Genomic DNA, 20,107 nt, shown 5'->3' on the forward strand with positions numbered 1-20,107 from the left:
GGAATATCGTACACACTGGCAGCAATGTCTCTCTCAGTGGACTAAACTGGTTATTTCCATATCCATCTTTTCAATCTGTGTCCGGTTGCACAACACCATTTGGGGCTTAAGATAAACCTGTTTAGATTTTCTTCTTCTTCTTCTAACGGATGCTTTGCATCAAGGGATGCTTTTGTTCCTGGAAGTTTATGGCTGTCTAAAACTTTGTAAGCTGAGAAACGGGGCCAGGGTCTCCAGAAGAGTTGTCAGCGAATCGATTTCTATGCACTTTCAAAATATGTAGTTTTATGATTTGGGGGAGGGGGCGCCAATCAGTCTGGATGGAACCCTGGGTTCCCTTCCAAACCTTCAACCTATACCTGTGGGGGCAGAATATGTAAGAGGAAGCCTGCCAAACCAGTCCTTTTGTCAAGGAAGTGGCAAAGAAAGGGGAGGGGAAACATTTCACCCCATTGTGCTCACCCGGCTAGAGGCCATGCAATCCTAGGTAGGGAAAAGAACAATATCCAGAGTTGGTGGTCGTGTGCGTGTGCGTGTGTGTGAGTGAGTGAGTGAGTGAGAGAGAGAGAGAGAGAGAGAGAGATGAAAAGCTACCGTAAATGCTAGAAACTGCAGAGAGCAATGTTTTTTGCTCCGTGCTGGATCTGTTGAGGTATTGAGAACCCCTCCCCCCAATGCTCAGCTTGTATACCTCAGCTTACAGATGCTTTGGGTTGCGCGATTTCGGGTTGCACACCACGCCAAACCCAGAAGTACCGGAATGGGTTACTTCTGGGTTTCGGCACTTGCGCATGCGCAGAAGCGCTGAATCGCAACCGCACGTGCACAGACGCACGCTGTGGGTTGTGAACATGCTTCCCTCATGGATCACGTTCACTACCTGAGCGTCCACTGTATGTGGAAATAAAGTCATAGGCCCTAAAGACACCACACCTTCTGCTAACTTGCATTTCAAGGAAACCAAACCCTGGGTGATGCGCTCGAGATCCCTTGCGCCTCTCACTGCTTGGAGGGTGGGGTGGCATGTAACAATATATTTCAGGAATCCCTCTCCGTGGCACCCACCACAGACGCCACACCACACTGAGGTCCAGCGCCGAGGGCCTTCTGGGAGTTCCCTCGCTGCGAGAAGCCAAGTTACAGGGAACCAGGCAGAGAGCCTTCTCGGTAGTGGCGCCCGCCCTGTGGAACGCCCTCCCACCAGATGTCAAAGAGAAAAATAACTACCAAACTTTTAGAAGACATCTAAAGGCAGCCCTGTTTAGGGAAGCTTTTAATGTTTAATAGGTTATTGTATTTTAGTGTTTTGTTGGTAGTAGTATCCACCTTAATGGACCAGCCTCCACTGGGTCAGAGACGCCTCTTCCTGCAAGGCTGTTCCTGCGGTCCTGCTCAAATGCTGACACCCACCCAATATGAGCAGTCAGAAGTGTTGGAGGCAGGGTGGGCACACCAGGTGAGCAGGGAAGGAGGGCACTCTCTTGCTTCCTGCTATGCATTTTAAAAACTAATATCATTGATTTTTATTGCACTAGTTTTATTTTTAAAAATGGGGGGAGGAAAAATAACCCTCAGCTTACATTGACAATACATTTAAACATCAACACATCCATCTTAGTTTACACATATAGATCAATATATACCATCTAAATGTCCAATTATGTATCCAAGAGTTGGGGTGTTTATATAAAACATGCTCAATTGTAACAAGAGTGTTAATGTCATCAAACCATTGCAAAAGAAATAGCAGATATTTATCCTTTCAGGCTCAAATAATAAGTCTCTTAGTGATCAGTAGGGCCCACAGCATCCGTTCCTCTTGTCCCACCATTAATCTCCATGTGAGAAATACGATTTAAAACTACACAAACATCTGAAAATTTCAAGGATCTTGCCAATACAAAATTGATACGGATGACAACTTCTGATGAAAAAGAAATATCACTGGACATGCTCAAATCCTGTGTCTCAGAGAGGTATTTACAGTTTTACACCTCCAGCACCTACCTGAATTGGACAGGGCTTAGATCTAAGTAAAATGTAACATTTGATCCAGCAAACCAGCCCATAGATAAAGAAGAACTCCACCATTTTATGTATCAACTGCCGTGCTGTCTACAGCACTTGAAAAGCATTTTAATAAAAACTAATAAATAATAAAACCAATAATTTGATAAAACCTACCTAAAAACAATATACAGTGGTACCTCGGTTTTCAAATGTCTCGGAAGTCAAACGTTTCGGTTTTTGAACACCAAAAACCCGGAAGTAAATGCTTCCATTTTCAAACGCGCCTCAGAAGTTGAACAGCTTCCGCTGAGTGTTTCTCAATTAAATTTTCAGACCGCCCTTTGAACCTCAGTTTTCAAACATTTCAAAAGTTGAACAGTCTTTTGGAACTGATTACGTTCGTAAACCAAGGTACCACTGTACGTCTCTAATAATGTCCAAAGCCAAAAGGCCCCACACTGAGTTCCAACAGATAAAACACAGGAATAATAATAATAATAATAATAATAATAATAATAATAATAATAATAATAATAATAATGTCTCTACATGGTTTTAAGTTTGGTAATAAGTTGCATTATTGCATTATTGAATTATGGTGCTGGAGGAGACTCTTGAGAGTCCCATGGACTGCAAAAAGATCAAACCTATCCATTCTGAAGGAAATCAGCCCTGAGTGCTCACTGGAAGGACAGATCCTGAAGCTGAGGCTCCAATACTTTGGCCACCTCACGAGAAGAGAAGACTCCCTGGAAAAGACCCTGATGTTGGGAAAGATGGAGGGTGCAAGGAGAAGGGGACGACAGAGGACGAAATGGTTGGATAGTGTTCTTGAAGCTACCAGCATGAGTTTGACTAAACTGCGGGAGGCAGTGGAAGACAGGAGTGCCTGGCATGCTCTGGTCCATGGGGTCACGAAGAGTCGGACACGACTAAACAACTAAACAACAACAATAAGTTGCAATTTGGTCTGAATAGAGACATTGGATTCTTATCTTTCCGCAGGGCCTGCAAGACAGAGTTGTTCCGCCAGGCTTTTGGTCAGGGCGCAGCCTGACTCCCTCCTCTGGCAACCTGCTCAGAATTTTGCTTAATTGGTTGCCATCAATTTGATTTAATTAATTTTTATAATGAAATATTTTTAGATTGTGTGATTATTTGACTGATTATTTGATTGTTGTTAGCCGCCCTGAGCCCGGCTTCGGCTGGGGAGGGCGGGATATAAATAAAATTTTTATTATTATTATTATTATTATTATTATTATTATTATTATTATTATTATTATTATTATTATTATTATCTCATTATACATGATATAGCTATTTTTAGCCATCCCACCCCTTGCTTTTTCCTGTAAGACCAATTGCAGTCGTTAACAGTCGTCAACAGGTTTACCACACCTATTAGCCAATCACCCATTCCCATCACCCTTCTGAGTAATACCCCTCCCCACCCTCTCACTATATATAAGGGTCTGGTGACTTCTGTTTCAATGTATCTGAAGAAGTGTGCATGCACACGAAAGCTCATATCAATAACAAACTTAGTTGGTCTCTAAGGTGCTACTGGAAGGATTTTTTTTTTTTTTTCGACTATGGCAGACCAACACGGCTACCTACCTGTAACTAGAATGATGTTATTCATTTATGCATAAAATCTTAACACACCGTTCCTCCCAAAGGATCCCAGGGTAGGAAACACATAAATGATAAGACAATGCAATTAAAACATTAAATAAAGAATTTTATACATAAAAACAATTGCACAGCAGATGAAGATTGGGATAAAGATCTCTCCCCAAAAGATTTGTCACAAGAGGAAGGTCTTCTAATAGAGCTTCTGAAACGACAAAAGGGCCAGTATCTCTCTAATATATAACATGAGAGCATTCTATAGGGCAGTTGCCAGCATGCTGAAGACCTAATCCCTACATTGTATGGAATGAAAGTCTTGACAAGATGGTATCTGCAGGAGGCCCTCTCCTGCAGAGCGCAGTGATCAGTTGGGCATAAAATGCATGAGACAATCTTTTACTCTAATTTGCATATGATTGTTTTCCAGAAAACCCACATCACTGCCTTCACTTAGGGCTTTCGAAACCAGCACTTTGAATTGCGATCAGAAATAACCAAGCCATCATTGCAGCTGCTACAAAGGTGGTGATGAGGGAGAAGAGACGTATGAGCCCTATAATCTCACCTCTGTAAGAAGTGTGGCTGCAGCATTCAGAAGCGACTGAAGTTTCTGAATGGTCTTTAGAGGCAACACACATATAGCGCATTACAATAATCGAGAAAGGAATGAGGCACAGATCACTGTAACCAGGTAGGAAGGTTACACTGTTTTGACCTCGTCTGCTAATATCAAACATTAACGGGTGAGCATTTGTTGCTTTCTGATGCCTAGCAGAAAGCCAGCAACGTTCCGACAACTGATCTCAATGCCTTTGTGGAAGCCACAACACTGTTCACCCTTACCTGCCGCCGTCTTCTGAACTTCTCAAAAGCCTCCTGCATGCTCTCAGTATCTGTTCTTTTCTCCTTCCCTTCATCATCAGATCCCTCAAGAGTTACTGTGAAAGCACAGTAATTGTTCTTCCTTCCCGATGCCATCATTCTTTCGTACCTTCCGTACAAAGAAGTTCAAATGGTCATTTGCCAGAAATTCACATTTTAATTCCACTGCAACCAAGTTTTGGAAGACTACTTCCTAGAGTGGTCCACCGCATAAGGAAACAAGAACATAGGAAGGGCTCTCTGGATCAAACCAAAGGCCCATCAAAACCTGTTTCATAATGTCAACCAGATGTTTATGGGAAGCTCACAAGCAGGTCCTGAGAGCAAGAGCATTCTCCCCACCTGCCATTCCCAGTGACTAATATTCAGAGGTATACAAGCAACCCCCAATTTGCAGGGGGGTTGCATTCCAGGTCATTGCAACCCCACAATGGTGGAGCGTGTATAAGCTTGCTCTGCACAGTTACACCCCCTTTTTATGCCTTTTTCTTTGATGTGTTGAAATAAAAAATGAACTTCTAAGTTTTTTCCACCGAGAAATTACTCTGCCTGTAATTTAAGTGAGATATTCACCTCTAAATGCCAACTTTCCCTACTTCATTTTGTCCAGTGGGACCAATGTTGGATGTATGGATTAGTGTACATGTTTAGGTGGACAAAGACTACTGCATTGAATTCTGTGTATTTAAGTATTAGGCACCATCTTTTTCACCTGGATATGAAAGGCAGTCAAGACCCTAATGATCTTTAAAGCATCTGTGGGTTTTAATGAAATCACTTACTACATAGTGTAGTAATTAAGTAACTATGTAACTATGATGTATTACAGTATTTTAATATTTTTTTGGAAGCCTCCCAGAGTGGCAAGAGAAGCCCAGCCAGATGGGCGGGGTATAAATAATTTTATTATTATTATTATTATTATTATTATTATTATTATTATTATTATTCTACTTCTGGGTTCATGACAATGCACACATGCACAGTCGTGGGTGCTTTGAACGTGCACATAATGGTAATGACCTGTACTACCTCTGAGAGTGGAGGGAGATCATGTTTGTTTTTGGGTAGTGCTGAATGAGAAATTTGACTCCGTGTGCAGTTTAAGATGAAACAACCTAATTCACACTTTCCAAAACAATGCGCAAACTGAAACACAGCCATCCTTCAAAATTCACGCTTCTCTCCAGCCAAGTAATGGGTACAAAAATGTACACACCGGGGTAAAGTGTTCATAAAAATACTTATATTAATGAAAGCAACATATGAAAATGCATCCCATTAGGAAAAATCACTTTGCGTGAATGTACACATTAGGGGAAATTACATACTAACGTGTATATTAGGAAAAATTCACACTAAAATGCTGATGAATTTTCATGAGGACTTTAAAAAAAAAGTAACTTGCAAATTGATGCAGAAATGGGGAAGACTCATATTTAGACTGGCAAAGTGAGACACCAAAATGAACAGATTTGCCCTTTCCTACTTTGCAGGGTAGGGGGCACCTCTGGGAAGGAAGAGCCATAATCTGAATCCTATTGAAATGACTCCATGATCGGAGCAGAAGTGAAGTCCTTCGCTGCTTGTTAATGTGGGAACAAACGACTACCGTTTTCGAAAAGACAGGCAGGGAAGCACTTAAATCTGTCCTAGCCTCATTACACAGATAATTAAAATTTCGCTCAGTAGTGCACAAGACCAATAACCTAGTCTATTAAAATATTTGTAAAAATGTCACTGTGTGTGTTCTTCCAAGATTTTAACGGCTTTCTCCAAATGTCTGGCTGGATTACCAAGTAGGCATGAAAGTTGAGCAGCCTTAACAGAGTGGATAAGCTGGGACAAGGGAGAGGAAACCGACTGGGCCCCTCCAATTTTTATTTTTATTTTTAATTATTTTTTTCTCTCTATCTCAGTAAAAGTAGGTCTCAAGTCATTTCATTTACAGAGATGTAACAAAAAAAACAAGTAAACAATTTTCAAGCTGATTGCTAAACAAGAAACAAACCAGCTCCCGTGCTCCATGGTTCTGGCTGATGTTTGCAAAGGTGCTTGCAAGTGCTTCCCCCACTCACAACCCAGCCTTTCTGCCCTCAAAACTGGAGACTCCTCTGACCACATCCCTCACTGGCCCTAAGTGCCACCTTAGTCATTTTTGCCTGCCTGCAACATGTCCTTCAACTCTGATACTGCCTCTTGGTTGCTGGGTGCAGGGTAAAGAAGAGTCTGTGAGTGTGCATAGAAACTAGTCAATGGATTGCAATGCATTATATGTGGAGCTGCCTCTGGGAACAGTTCAGAAACTTCAGCTGGTGCAAAATTTGACAGCCAGGTTGCTCACCGGAACAAGAAAGTTTGAGCATATAACGCTGATACCAGCCCAACTGCACTGGCTGCCAATTAGTTCCCGGGCCCAATTCAAACTGCTGGTGCTGACCTATTAAGTCTTACACAGCTCAGGACCTCAGGCCTCCCCATATACAAACTTACCCACATCCTGTGCTTATCATCCAAGGTTCTTCTCTATGTTTCCCACTCTCCATGAGAAGTTCAGAGGGTGACAACATGAGAGCAGGCCTTTTTGGTGGTGGCTCCCCATTTGTGGAATGCCCTCCCCAGAGAGGCTCTCCTGGGAGCATCATTACATGGATTTAGGTGGCAGGTGAAAACATTCCTCTTTACCCAACCATTCAGCCATTAAATAATCTATGGCTTGCTAAATGGGGGGCAGGGGGACAGTTATTACCATTATTTTATCATTATGCTGTGCAAATTATCTTCTTCACTAGACTTGATATTAGCCAAAAGGCTAAGTAATTGTCTTCTTAACATTGTACACCACAACATTGGTGACTGCTTGAGAGGGGCGCTCAGCTCCTGTGTCTTGTGAGCGGAGCGCGAAAGGGCTCCGGAGAGGGGCTGGCACCAACAAAGCCCAGCCCCCTTTCTCCTCTAGGCAGGGTGGGGAGAAACCAGAAGGAGGGAGGGAGGAAGAGGCACCACTGCCGTGTGAGGGAGAGGAGAAGAACGCATGCACACTGGCGATCCACGCGCTGGCAATCCACACGGAGATTCCTGGACCATCCACAGGCCGGATTTAGAAGGCAATTGAGCCTGATCCAGCCCGTAGGCCTTAGTTTGCCGGCCCATGGTCTAGACAATGTTGCTGAGGTGCTCACAGAATCCTACCATTGGCTCAATGGCCAATTAGTTGTCATGTCTCCTGAGGCTCAAAAGTGAGCAGGTGAGGCCTGTGTGGTAGGAACACATCCTAGCAGTGTACGTATGGCAAGATGGTGAGTCAGGAGGGAGAACATGGCTTTACTTTATGGTTCAGGGGTGCAGCCTGATGAACACAGGGACAGAACTAGTCTCCAAATACTTGACCCACTAAAAAGCAGGTTGCTCCCTTATTTCTCACTGGAGACCCTGAGGATGGAGGCTGAAACCAAGAGGTGTGGCAACTTTACCTCCTATTGAACCAGCTGGTGGCTCCAAATTGCACGCCCTCTCAGAAGGTGGCAGTCCAGACCTTTCAAACTTTTTGGTCATGCCATACCTTGGTCTCTGTCCCCTTGTCTTCAAAAGAGGGTTGACATTTTGGAGGAGCTGTTTAGTAGCCATGGTTATCAGATCCTAAAAATAAGGAGCTTCCATTATACTTTACAGAGCCACCTTTTATGGGTGATGAAGAATTGTTATTTCTTTGTCACTTTATTATAACTACAGTGGTACCCCGCAAGACGAATGCCTCGCAAGACGGAAAACCCGCAAGACGAAAGGGTTTTCTGTTTTGGAGGCGCTTCGCAAGACGAATTTCCCTATGGGCTTGCATCGCAAGACGAAAGCCCATAGGGAAATGCTGGCGGTCGGGAGCAAAGACTTTCGCCCACAGCCGGCCTTCAGAAGAGGACCTCTTCTGAAGGCCGGCGGGGGGCAAAAGTCTTTGCTCCCCCCCCGCCTGCCTTCCCCCCCCTGCCCCGGGCGATCTTAAAATGCTGGCGGGCGGGAGCGAAGCGTTCGCTGCCGACCCCCAGCATTTTAAAATCTCCAAGGGACAGCAGAGAAGTCTCTGTCCCGGGGAGATTTTAAAATGCTGGGGGTCGGGAGCGTTCGCTGCCGACCCCCAGCATTTTAAAAAGCTGTTCCAAAGCGGGGGGCGGGAACATCTGCCCCAGCCGCCCCACTTCGGAACGCTGTTCCGAAGTGGGGAGGTGGGGCGGGAACATCTGCCCCAGCCGCCCCACTTCGGAACGCTGTTCCGAAGGGGGGAGGTGGGGCGGGAACAGCTGCCCCATCCGCCCCACTTCGGAACGCTGTTCCGAAGTGAGGAGGGGGGGCGGGAACAGCTGCCCCATCCGCCCCCCTTCGGAACGCTGTTCCGAAGGGGGGAGGTGGGGCGGGAACAGCTGCCCCATCCGCCCCACTTTGGAACGCTGTTCCGAAGTGAGGAGGGGGGCGGGAACAGCTGCCCCATCCGCCCCACTTTGGAACGCTGTTCCGAAGTGAGGAGGGGGGGCGGGAACAGCTGCCCCATCCGCCCCACTTCGGAACGCTGTTCCGAAGTGAGGAGGTGGGGCGGGAACAGCTGCCCCATCCGCCCCACTTCGGAACGCTGTTCCGAAGTGAGGAGGGGGGGCGGGAACAGCTGCCCCATCCGCCCCACTTCGGAACGCTGTTCCGAAGGGGGGAGGTGGGGCGGGAACAGCTGCCCCATCCGCCCCACTTCGGAACGCTGTTCCGAAGTGAGGGGGGGGGCGGGAACAGCTGCCCCATCCGCCCCACTTCGGAACGCTGTTCCGAAGTGAGGAGGGGGGGCGGGAACAGCTGCCGCATCCGCCCCACTTCGGAACGCTGTTCCGAAGGGGGGAGGTGGGGCGGGAACAGCTGCCCCAGCCGCCCCACTTCGGAACGCTGTTCCGAAGGGGGGAGGTGGGGCGGGAACAGCTGCCCCAGCCGCCCCACTTCGGAACGCTGTTCCGAAGGGGGGAGGTGGGGCGGGAACAGCTGCCCCAGCCGCCCCACTTCGGAACGCTGTTCCGAAGGGAGGGGGGGCGGGAACAGCTGCCCCAGCCGCCCCACTTCGGAACGCTGTTCCGAAGGGGGGAGGTGGGGCGGGAACAGCTGCCCCAGCCGCCCCACTTCGGAACGCTGTTCCGAAGGGGGGAGGGGGGCGGGAACACCTTCTGAAGGCGGGCAGGGGGCGAAAGTCTTTGCTCCCCCCTGCCTGCCTTCCCAGGGGCTTTTAAATCGCCCCGGACAGCGGAGAAGTCCTCCACTGTCCCGGGGTTTTTTAAAATGCTGGGGGTGGGAAGAAAAGCCCTTGTCCCCCCCCCCCAGCCTTCAGAAGAGGTCGGGGGACAGACTGTCCCCGGACCTGGTCTGAAGGCGGTTTCCCTAGGAACGCATTAATTGATTTTCAATGCATTCCTATGGGAAACCGTGCATCGCAAGACGAAAAAACCGCAAGACGAAGAGACTCGCGGAACGAATTAATTTCGTCTTGCGAGGCACCACTGTATTATAATTATTCTTAAAGGGGCATCCATATAGAAATGTTGTCACCTGCCAACTGGCCCTTTAAGAACATCTCTCTTCCCCCCCCAAAAAAAAAATGAAAATCAGTGCTGAAAACAGCAAGCTTCAGTAATAACAGTGTAAAGAGCTGCCTGTTAAACCCTTTTGTCTTCAGGAGAAGTTGTGTTTTGTTGGACCAAGCTACGGGAAGGAAGGGAATTCCCTATTCTCTCAGCTGGCTTTAAGACTCTTCACCTTTTCCCTTCCTCACACATCACCCTACAAAAATCAAAGGTATCTATCGAATCAAAGCAGTCTTTGATTCTTCGGTGACATCAAAACGCTGTTGTGGCTTCTCTCCACCCCTTCCTGGATATAATAAGAATCAGGGTTTCATGTTGAGATGTCTTTGAGCGGTGCAAAACCAAAGAGGGAGCTTTAGCTGCAAAGCCAGCCGGGAGTGGAATTCTATTTGCTAACCAGCTGATGAGGGATGGGTATTGATTATGTGTTATGCAATGTATTCAACACTAGTGCTACTCAGGAGTAGACCCACTGAAATTCGTGGCCACGACTAAATTAGGTTCATTAATTTCAATTGGTGTACTCTGAGTAAAACTTTGTGGGGAACATTTTTCACACCAAGGGCCACATTCCCATCTTGGGCAATCTTCCAGGGGCCACTTGACAGCAGTGGGCAGGGCTAGAGTCAACAGTGGGTGGAGCAATAAATGCAAAATTTATCACTGCACTAATATTACACAGACTGCTTGTATGTTAGTTTGTTTAGACAGAAGTTTGCAGATATGTGAATGGACCAATCTGAGATTTTTAAATACTTTGCAGCTTGGTTCCCCCACCTCTTCTCTCTCTTTTTCTTTTCAGTGTGCTTAAAGGTGAATTAGAACTGTGTTTCATTTCCCTTCTGCCTGAGTTAAGGAAAGGGAACAATCTTCTACGATTCAACTGAATGATTCTGTGCTGTAATGTGGAATAAATTACTCAGTTTATGTTTGCATAATTGCATAGTGAATATTATTGTTAATAATAATGATAAGAATACAGTGCTATTGTTTCTGCTTAACTGCTTAGCATGAAATATTGAAAACATAAAAATAATGATTATATATGTCAACATAATTTAGTACTATTATTTTTAATGTAAGAATAGCTTTTTCTATATTGTACCTATGGAACGTATGTGCATAGGGATCTTCGTGGACCACCACCCCTAAAAATTATCACCTATTCCCCCATCCTCAAAATAATCTTTCTCTCTCACCTGATCCCTCCTCCTCCAAATACTACCGCCACCTCTTCCAGGGGCGTCTCCGTGTCCTAGCAACACTCAAGATGGCCTCTCTACCCGGAAGGATTTCTGGTCGTTGTAGTCCAGGGCTGCATTCAACGGCAGCGTCTCCTTCTCGCCTGGAAACTACACTTCCCAAGAGGCGCCGCGGTAAAAAGAGGGGAAGTGGGGCATGCGAAGCGCGTTTACCTGGACGAGGTGAGGCACGGAAGCGCGGTGGCTGATGGGAGGTGTAGTTTCCGAGGAGCAGGAGGCTCCAGCGGCGCAGGCGGGCCGTAGGGCCCCAGCGGGACTACAAATCCCAGAGAAGAGCGGGAGGGAGCGGGGCAGGGCGCCGCCTCAGGGCGGGGGGTACGAAAGGGAGCCGGTTGGAGTCGGCTGTTGCCAACGGCTGTTGGGTCCGCTCGCTCAGGTGAGGCCGGGAAAGGGGCGCGGGTGGGCGGGGCTTGGCGGGGCTGTCTCCCGTCTTTCCCCCCCATTCCTCTTCCCCGAAGGTAGAGCCCCTGAAGAGCTGGAGGAGGGTCCCCCGTTGTCCCTCAGCGAGCATGGAAGGCTCAGGCGGTGGCGCCTCCTGCTTGGGGGGTCGGGAGGTGGGGGCCGGGTGGAATCTCGCCTTGACGTCACTTGCATTGACCTTCCCCCACATAGGCGTCTGGGGGATCTAACTTGACCCTTCCACCCCACCTCCCACAGACAAACATTTGTGGGCATCTAGCTTTGCCCCCCTTTCCCTTCCCATATATTTGGGGGAGTCCAGTCTAGACTATTTCCTCCCCTCCCCTATGCATTTGGGCTAATGTTTCAATATTTTAATGTTGTATTTTAATGTTGTTTTTAAGTTGTATTCATTCAGCTTGTTTTTATTATTGCTTGTTAGCCGCCCTGAGCCCGGCCTTGGCTGGGGAGGGTGGGGTATAAATAAAAACTATTATTATTATTATCTAACCCTGACCTCCACCTACACACACACATATTTGGGGGAGTCTCGTATTGGTACTCCTGTGAACATACACACAGTTGGGGTTTTTTTGGGAGGAGGGGGGTATTTTGCCAGGAGCATTTTGGCACCTGTATATTTTTAGGGACCAAGGGTGAAGCTTTGCTCTCCCATCCTTATGGGACAGTGTCCTCTTGACTTGTTAAATATTTGGGACAGAAGGTTCCCGTCTGTATTTGTTATGAAACTTGGTTCTTGTTTTCATATGCACCTTAATAGAAGCTATGGGGGTTTGGAGAAAGAAGTGGGCTAGTTTTGGGGGTGATTTGAAGGACGGCCTGCAGATGGGTGGGGTGTACATAATAAATCATTGTTATTATTATATGGAGTTTTGCATATACCACCAATCAATTGCCCCTCCCTTTTCCACTGAACTATAGCTTTAACTGGTGCACACCTGACACCTCATGGACCAAATGAGGAAGTCTGGTGGGCCTAGTTAGACCTGCCGACTGGATACTCCCCGCTGCCGACCTGAGTCAGGGGACCTTCGGTACCTACCCTTAAGGTCAGTTGTGCATAAGAAGTGGGGCCTTCTTGATGGTGATCCCGGACCTGAGGTCCTCACCTTGCTCTGTGTAGCCAGTTGTTTAGTCAGCGTTGAAGACTTTCCTCTTCAATGCTGTATTTAACTTGAGTTACAGAGCAGCTTGTTAAAAGTTTTTTTCTGTGCTTGGCAATGTGGATGCCATATCTTTATAACTTGCCCTGCTCTGGTTTGTATGTTGGTTTGTGAGGACGTAGCCTTCAAGAATATATTTAATAAAGGAGTTAGTCTCTCACAAAGAGAATGGCCCAATATTGGATCTCAGGGTTGACCCACCTACTCACCTATGAAAATGGGGAGAAGCTCCCCTCAAAAGGGAGAGTGTTTTAGGCCTCACACCTGTATGTCTGGCTCCCTACAGACACTTCTGTTTAAAGTATGTGGGACTATAAAACAAGCAAGTTCCAATAAGGAGAATATTATATATTTTTATAATTCCACTTAATATCCCATCTTCTTCCAAGGTATACAAGGTGAGGTACCTTTTGTCCTCAGAATAGCTTTGTAATGAAGGTTAGGCTCAGATAACAAGTTCACCATTGTAATAATAGTTTTGCATGGTGTTCGTTGTGAGTTCACTTCCCCCATCTGAATTTAATTTATGATAAATAAGTGGGAATGTCTTTACTCCTTATTGAAGTGGGGCGGGGAGTATCTGGGCTCTGGCATCTGATTTTTACAGAGAGACATATCTTGGGCTCCCTTATTAATTTGACTTTTAAATGATCAGGTAACGGGAAATTGCCTGAGAGCTGCAGCTGCTAGCCAGAGCGGACAATACTGGGCAAGATGGACAGATAGTGTGGCCTAGTATAAAAGAGCATTTTCATGTTTCTTTGTTGCAGAAAAGCAACACATGGCATCTCAAAAGATTAACTGACTCATTTTGGTAGTGTGCTTGTGGAGAAAATTACCTGGTACCATGTGCATGCAGCAGGCAAAGAATGTAATGGATATGTGAGCAACTAGACAATACAGCCTGTACTCTGCACCTATAGATAAAGTTGACGGTGGCTGTTGCAAATTTTCTCATTCCTTCAATTCAGTAACGCTTTTAGGTGTGTCATGGGAACTCTCACAGCTACTGAGTACTGTTCTGAAAAAGCTTCATGTTCTGAGCTGCATATATACAATTCTTCCTTTTCCTGCTAATTGGGGTGTGTTTGAGGTATGTGTAATAAAAATGGAAACTGCTGCAAAGGTTCCTTAATTTTTGAACTGCTTGGTGAGACCCGAGCATCTTACATAGGTGAGTGGAAGCATCTGTGCTTTGGAGTTTGACCCCTGTACCCATGAAGACTATAAACGTGACTTCCTTATTGAGCAGGACAAGCATAAATTATCCAGTGAAAGAAACAACAAAATGAATTTCTATAGGGACAAATGTAAGATTCTGCATTTAGGCAGGAAGAGCTAGCTATACAAATATAAGATGGGGGGGGGGAACACCTGGCTTGCTAGTAGTACATATGAAAAGGATCTTAGTAGACTACAAGCTTAACATGAGTCAATAGTGTGATGTAGCAGCAAAAAAACCCTAATGCTATTCTAGGCTGCATCAACAGAAGTATAGTGTCCTGATCAAGGGAAGTAATATTTTAAAATGTGGCTCTTTTTTGAGGGGGTTATTGGATTATTGTTTTGCTTTTATATAAAGTAATACCTCTGGTTACATACCGTCCTCCTTGCGAACGCTTCGGGTAACCAGCTCCGCTAACCTGGAAGTAGGTCTCCTGGAAGCGAACTTTGTCCCGAGATGTGAGTGGAAGTGGCACGCGCACAGTGGGAGGCCCCATTGGCAAAAGCGCACCTCATGTTAAGAATGGTTTCAGGATAAGAATGGACCTTCGGAACAAATTATGTTCGTAAACGGTGGAACCACTGTATTGTGATCTATTTTTGTGAACCGCCCTGAGACCTCTGGGTATAGAATCATAGAATCATAGAGTTGGAATAGACCACAAGGGCCATCGAGTCCAACCCCCTGCCAAGCAGGAAACACCATCAGAGCACTCCTGACATATGGTTGTCAAGCCTCTGCTTAAAGACCTCCAAAGAAGGAGACTCCACCACACTCCTTGGCAGCAAATTCCACTGTCGAACAGCTCTTACTGTCAGGAAGTTCTTCCTAATGTTTAGGTGGAATCTTCTTTCTTGTAGTTTGGATCCATTGCTCCGTGTCCGCTTCTCTGGGGCAGCAGAAAACAACCTTTCTCCCTCCTCTATATGACATCCTTTTATATATTTGAACATGGCTATCATATCACCCCTTAACCTCCTCTTCTCCAGGGTATAGGGCGATAGGGTATAGGTATAGGGCGGTTTATGAATGAATGAATATTACTACTCTATTTTGTTTTGATCAGACCACACCTGGAGCCTTATGAGGAATGGTTGAGGGAATTGGGTATGTTTATGCTGGAAAAGAGGAAACTGAGAGGAGATGTGATAGCCAATGGCTACAAGTTACAAGAAGACTTAAGAAAATAAGATTTTTGAAATTATGCATGTTTTTGTCTTTGTCTTTTTTGTGTATGTTATGTCTTTATAAAATGTGAAAAACCAATAAAAATTTTATTAAAAAAAAACAAGTTACAAGAAGAGAGATTTCAACTAAACATCAGGAAGAACTTTAAGGCAGTAGGAGCTGTTCAACAATGGAATGGACTTCCTTGGAAGGTGGTAGATTCTCCTTCCTTTGGCGTTTTTAAGTGGAGGTTAGATGGTCATCTGTCATGTATGATGTAATTAAGATTCTGCATTGCAGGGGGTTGGACTAGATTCCATCCAACTCTACAATTCTGTGATTCTATGAAAAATGATCTGGAGCAGGACTCGGGGTTGCTGTGCCTTGATTCTGTTTCCTTGTTTTGTATGTCTCCATCCCTGGATTGAGAAACCTTTCGTATTGGGGATGTCCTGTAGCAAAAGTTTCATCCAGCTATGGCAGCTAGAGGGTTTTCTTTATTATTTAAATGACTATTACATAAAAGACAGCTGTGTAATTTAATACACCAAACTGAAATAAGTCCCCGTTACTCCTGGAAGCAAGGCTGTCCAAAGGGGAGAGGAATGGGCATGCTGCCTTAAATAATAAATTGGTCAGATTCCTGGAATGGGCAGGGGATATCATTCAAACTTCTTGAAGGTGTTGAAGAAGGAAAATTTGTTTGTATATTTAGCAGACAGTGCAAGGCCCAGCAAGAAATAGAGGGATGGTTGGAGAAGCATCGCGTTGCTGGCAGGAAAAGGATTCCAAACTTTGAGTTAGAGAGGGGCTGTGACAGCCTTGAATTTTCATGGCTTCTCTGACTTCTGAGCCTTTCTCTGCAATATCCTGTTGTCTGATAAGTCCTAGCCAGGCATATTTCAAATAATGTGTTTCAATCCTTTTAAGAAGGTTGAACTATCTAGATGGGGCTTTAGAGTCTGGTATTCTCTCTGCATCCACAACTCTCGCTGTACTGTGTACATTTCGTAAGTCCCACATAAAGGTAAAGGTACCCCTGCCCGTTCGGGCCAGTCTTGCCAGACTCTAGGGTTGTGCGCTCATCTCACTCTATAGGCCAGGAGCCAGCGCTGTCCGCAGACACTTCCGGGTCACGTGGCCAGCGTGACAAGCTGCATCCAGCGAGCCACCGCAGCACACGGAACGCCGTTTACCTTCCCGCTGGTAAGCGGTCCCTATTTATCTACTTGCACCCGGAGGTGCTTTCGAACTGCTAGGTTGGCAGGCGCTGGGACCGAACGACGGGAGCGCACCCTGCCGCGGGGATTCGAACTGCCGACCATGCGATCGGCAAGTCCTAGGCGCTGAGGTTTTACCCACAGCACCACCCGCGTCCCAAGTCCCACAAAGTTTTGAGTTTTTCTGGGTTGTGTTTGCACTAATTCCTGCAGCTGTACAAGAATCGTGATGAGTCAAAGTTTGCTAGAGCTACCAGCAGAGCAGGCTGTGCAACTATTGCCCAACTGTAAAAAAGGGGGGATGACCCCTTCTCCAGATGCTAGAAGTTTCCAAAATGCCAATGGCTGAGTCATCTCACTGTGCTTTGGCAAGTAAAGCCCTGTCAGTCTTACGTGTGTTCTTGTCTAGAAACTTAGCAGAGAGACCTAGCTGCCCTGAAACAATGGCAGAGCCATGGGAACATTCTTTGGGGAAGGACAGTAGCTCAGTGGTAGGAAATCTGCCTTGCATGCAGAAGGTTCCAAGTTCAATCCCCAGCATCTCCAGTTACAGCTGGGAGAGCCTCCAGTCTGAAACCTGGAGAGTTGATGCCAGTCAGTGCAGACAGTATTGAGCTGGTGAACCAATAGTCTCTTGACTCTGTATAAGGCAGCTTCCTGTGTCTTGCTGGATGCACCTAGGATATGGTGACCAAATTTCCAACACAGATTGCTGAGGCTCTACACTCTGATCACAACCTTAAGGGTTAGAACTTGGTGAAATAAATGGCACTGTTCACTGTAGACCTTAGCATGAAGTACAGTGGTACCTCGGGTTAAGTACTTAATTCGTTCTGGAGGTCCATTCTTAACCTGAAACTCTTCTTAACCTGAAGCACCACTTTAGCTAATGGGGCCTCCTGCTGCCTCTGTGCCGCTGGAGCACGATTTCCGTTCTCATCCTGAAGCAAAGTTCTTAACCCGAGGTACCATTTCTGGGTTAGTGGAATCTGTAACCTGAAGCGTATGTAACCTGAAGTGTATGTACCACTGTAGTTGCTTTAGGCAGTGAATTCTACAGAAAGTCTGACATTCCTCTTTCTGCAGTGTGTGTGAGGGAGAGAGAGATATATAACTCTTCCTTTAAGATACAAAACTGTCTACTGTCAGCCCTGGAAAATTTTGAGAACACATTGACTGTGTGTGTTCGAAAGCTCAGGAATTGAAAAGGGTTTGAGGATCTGCCCTACATTTACTCTATTATTTTGAACCTTTATTTCACACAAAGTGGACCAGGTTCTGCTAATGAGAAAGCCCTGAAGTGCAAAGGTGGTGTTCATGCTCCCAGTAGTCAAGCCTTGGGTTTCTATTGTCTGCTGCAATGCTTTCTTCAAGACTTCCGAAACAACCTTACTGACTTTTTTTTTTTTTTTTTTGCCTGGGCCCCAGAAACCTCATTACTCCGGGCACTATCTTGGATAATGGGGTGGACCTGTACATTCTTCTTTCTTTGACTTTCCTTGCAACTTCTGAACTTTTTAAAATAACTGTAAAAAAAAACAAAAACCATTTGCTGCCAATTTTATTGCTTTCTATTCTGCTCTTAGCAGCAGGTTTTATCGACTCCTGCATGTCACGTTTTACAGCCTAAGATGCTATTCTGTTAGTGACCCTAATTTATATCCGTTTTCCTACTTCCATTTCCCACTCACCCCTATGTGAGGGCGTGTGGGTTTTAAAAAGTGACCCACAAGAGCCTGTGCTTCTCAGATATAGCCAGAAAGCCATTGTGCACGAGAACAGGTTAAAGGCCTATCTAGTCCAGCTTTCTTAGAGTGATTTACCAGAAGCCCACAAACAGGACACGAGTGTAACTCTGTGATCCTGCTGTGTAAAATGCATGCCATTATTATGCCATCACTGTGCATGGCACTTTTACAGATTAAAAATTGAAAAGTCAACGGAGGGGGAGGATATATATATGCATACTGTTCCGTTACCCATATGTGGTCTTAGTGCCCCCCACATCTCTTACAAAAACTAAGGGTTTGTGTGGAATGACTTCACAGAGAAGTTGAGCTTTAAAGTGGGAGATTGAAGGTAAAGTGACAAGCAGACTGTGTTGGATTTGTGAGTGGAGAGAAGAAAGACGACACAGTTGACATTTAAGGTGAAGCAGAAGCTGGTCTAATTGTCGAAGGTGATGAATTCTGAATAGAAGGACGAAGGTTAAGGAATGACAATGAAAAGTTTGAGAGAAGAAGGTTGCGATGGTTTTGATGATGTGATTCCCCCCCCCCTTGTGGGGGCTGAAAGTAGGAGCTGTGGGGCAACCTGAGATGTGAGAGCACAGGACACAGGAGCCAACTCCTAGGGGCCAAGGGGGCTTCAGTTCCCCCAATGAAATATTTAATAGGACTGGGTCCCCCCAAAGTTGATGGGCATTGCCATTCAAATGGTGTGCATGCACCGTGTCATGTGATCGATTTTGTGGGGTGGGGCTTACCTGGCTCTCGCCCCCCCCCCCAATATTTTATTCAGGTTGGCACTCCTGGCACAGGATGCTATGAAAAGTATGTGTGAATAAAGTTCCAGTGAGGAATAGGACCTTGAGGTGGGTGGCGCCTTCCTCCTCTCCTTCCAAAGGCACAGGCCGGTTAAATATATCTATTTCTAAAATAATTTATACGCTGCTTTTAAACCAGAAGTTAACAATGTGGTGTGCAACAAAACTTGTTTGTTTTTAGAAAAATATTTGGATACTATTTCATAAATGAATCAAAGCAACTTACATGAAAAATACATAAAACCATACCAAAAAAAGTTTAAAACAGACATAAATTCATCATTGTGGAAACATGTACTCTTAATATCCTGCATACTCCTGGCAGAATATAAACCTTTCCAGCAGATAATCCTCTGGTCTAAAACATATGAAACAGCATTACGGTTCTTTAAAATTGCATCTGCGGTATCTAAGGGCCAGTAAAAACTGGTAAAATGTAACAAAGGCCCAGGAAAATCTAACTGAAGAGGAGTTTTTGCTAGTCAATATTTTATTCAATGAAATATATCTTTTGTCAGCTGGATATCGAGAGAGAGTCCATTCTGCAAAGGGGGTGCCAGCGGAGAGAGCCTGTCTCCAAGTGGCCATTAGATAAAGATCAGCAGGATGAGGCAGGACCAAGAGGGCTTCTTCTGATCACTGTGGTGTGCAGGTAGATCTACACAGGTGGAGCCACTGTTTCAGATAACGTGGTCCCAATCTGTGTATGGCCTTGAAAGTTGCCAGCAGTACCTTTAAACTTGGCTCTGGAGCAAATCAGCAGCTAACACCCTTTTCTCAGCTCTGGTGATGTCGGTGTTATATGGTTTCCCACTTAGCAGTCTAGCTGAAGCCTATTGCTTCCAAACTTGCCGCCATCACTGCATCCCAACTGCCCTGTCCACACCTGATTAGGGAAGAGCATTGTTCTTGCAAGCCTGTTGCTTTATTTTAATGTCTCTCTTTAGGGAGGGTTCAGAAACATCCTGCTCTGTT

At 45.6% G+C, this 20,107-nt stretch overlaps 2 protein-coding genes across 6 annotated transcripts in view; one reads left to right on the plus strand and one right to left on the minus strand.

Annotated features, from left to right (window-relative positions):
• Nucleotides 1-11,449, minus strand: part of LOC308590981 (uncharacterized protein) — a 220,976-nt gene extending 209,527 nt beyond the window's left edge. The window contains exons 1-2 of the mRNA XM_081201423.1: nt 11,330-11,449; nt 4,489-4,636 (exon numbers count right to left, since the gene is read on the minus strand). Of these exons, the coding sequence (XP_081057549.1) occupies nt 4,489-4,626 (138 nt within the window). The 5' untranslated portion in view covers nt 4,627-4,636; nt 11,330-11,449. The remainder of the gene's footprint in view (nt 1-4,488; nt 4,637-11,329) is intronic.
• Nucleotides 11,450-11,518: 69 nt separating this feature from the next.
• LOC308591108 (uncharacterized protein C1orf159) overlaps nt 11,519-20,107 on the plus strand; it is a 32,937-nt gene continuing 24,348 nt past the window's right edge. For 3 of the 5 annotated variants that reach the window (XM_081201706.1, XM_081201708.1, XM_081201707.1), the window contains exon 1: nt 11,564-11,768. In XM_081201706.1, coding sequence (XP_081057832.1) covers nt 11,580-11,768 — 189 coding nt within the window. In that variant the 5' untranslated portion in view covers nt 11,564-11,579. The other 2 variants (XM_081201710.1, XM_081201709.1) reach the window with 2 other exon arrangements.

This window comes from Podarcis bocagei (assembly GCF_964188305.1).
Source record: "Podarcis bocagei genome assembly, chromosome: 7".
NCBI classification, from domain to species: domain Eukaryota; kingdom Metazoa; phylum Chordata; class Lepidosauria; order Squamata; family Lacertidae; genus Podarcis; species Podarcis bocagei.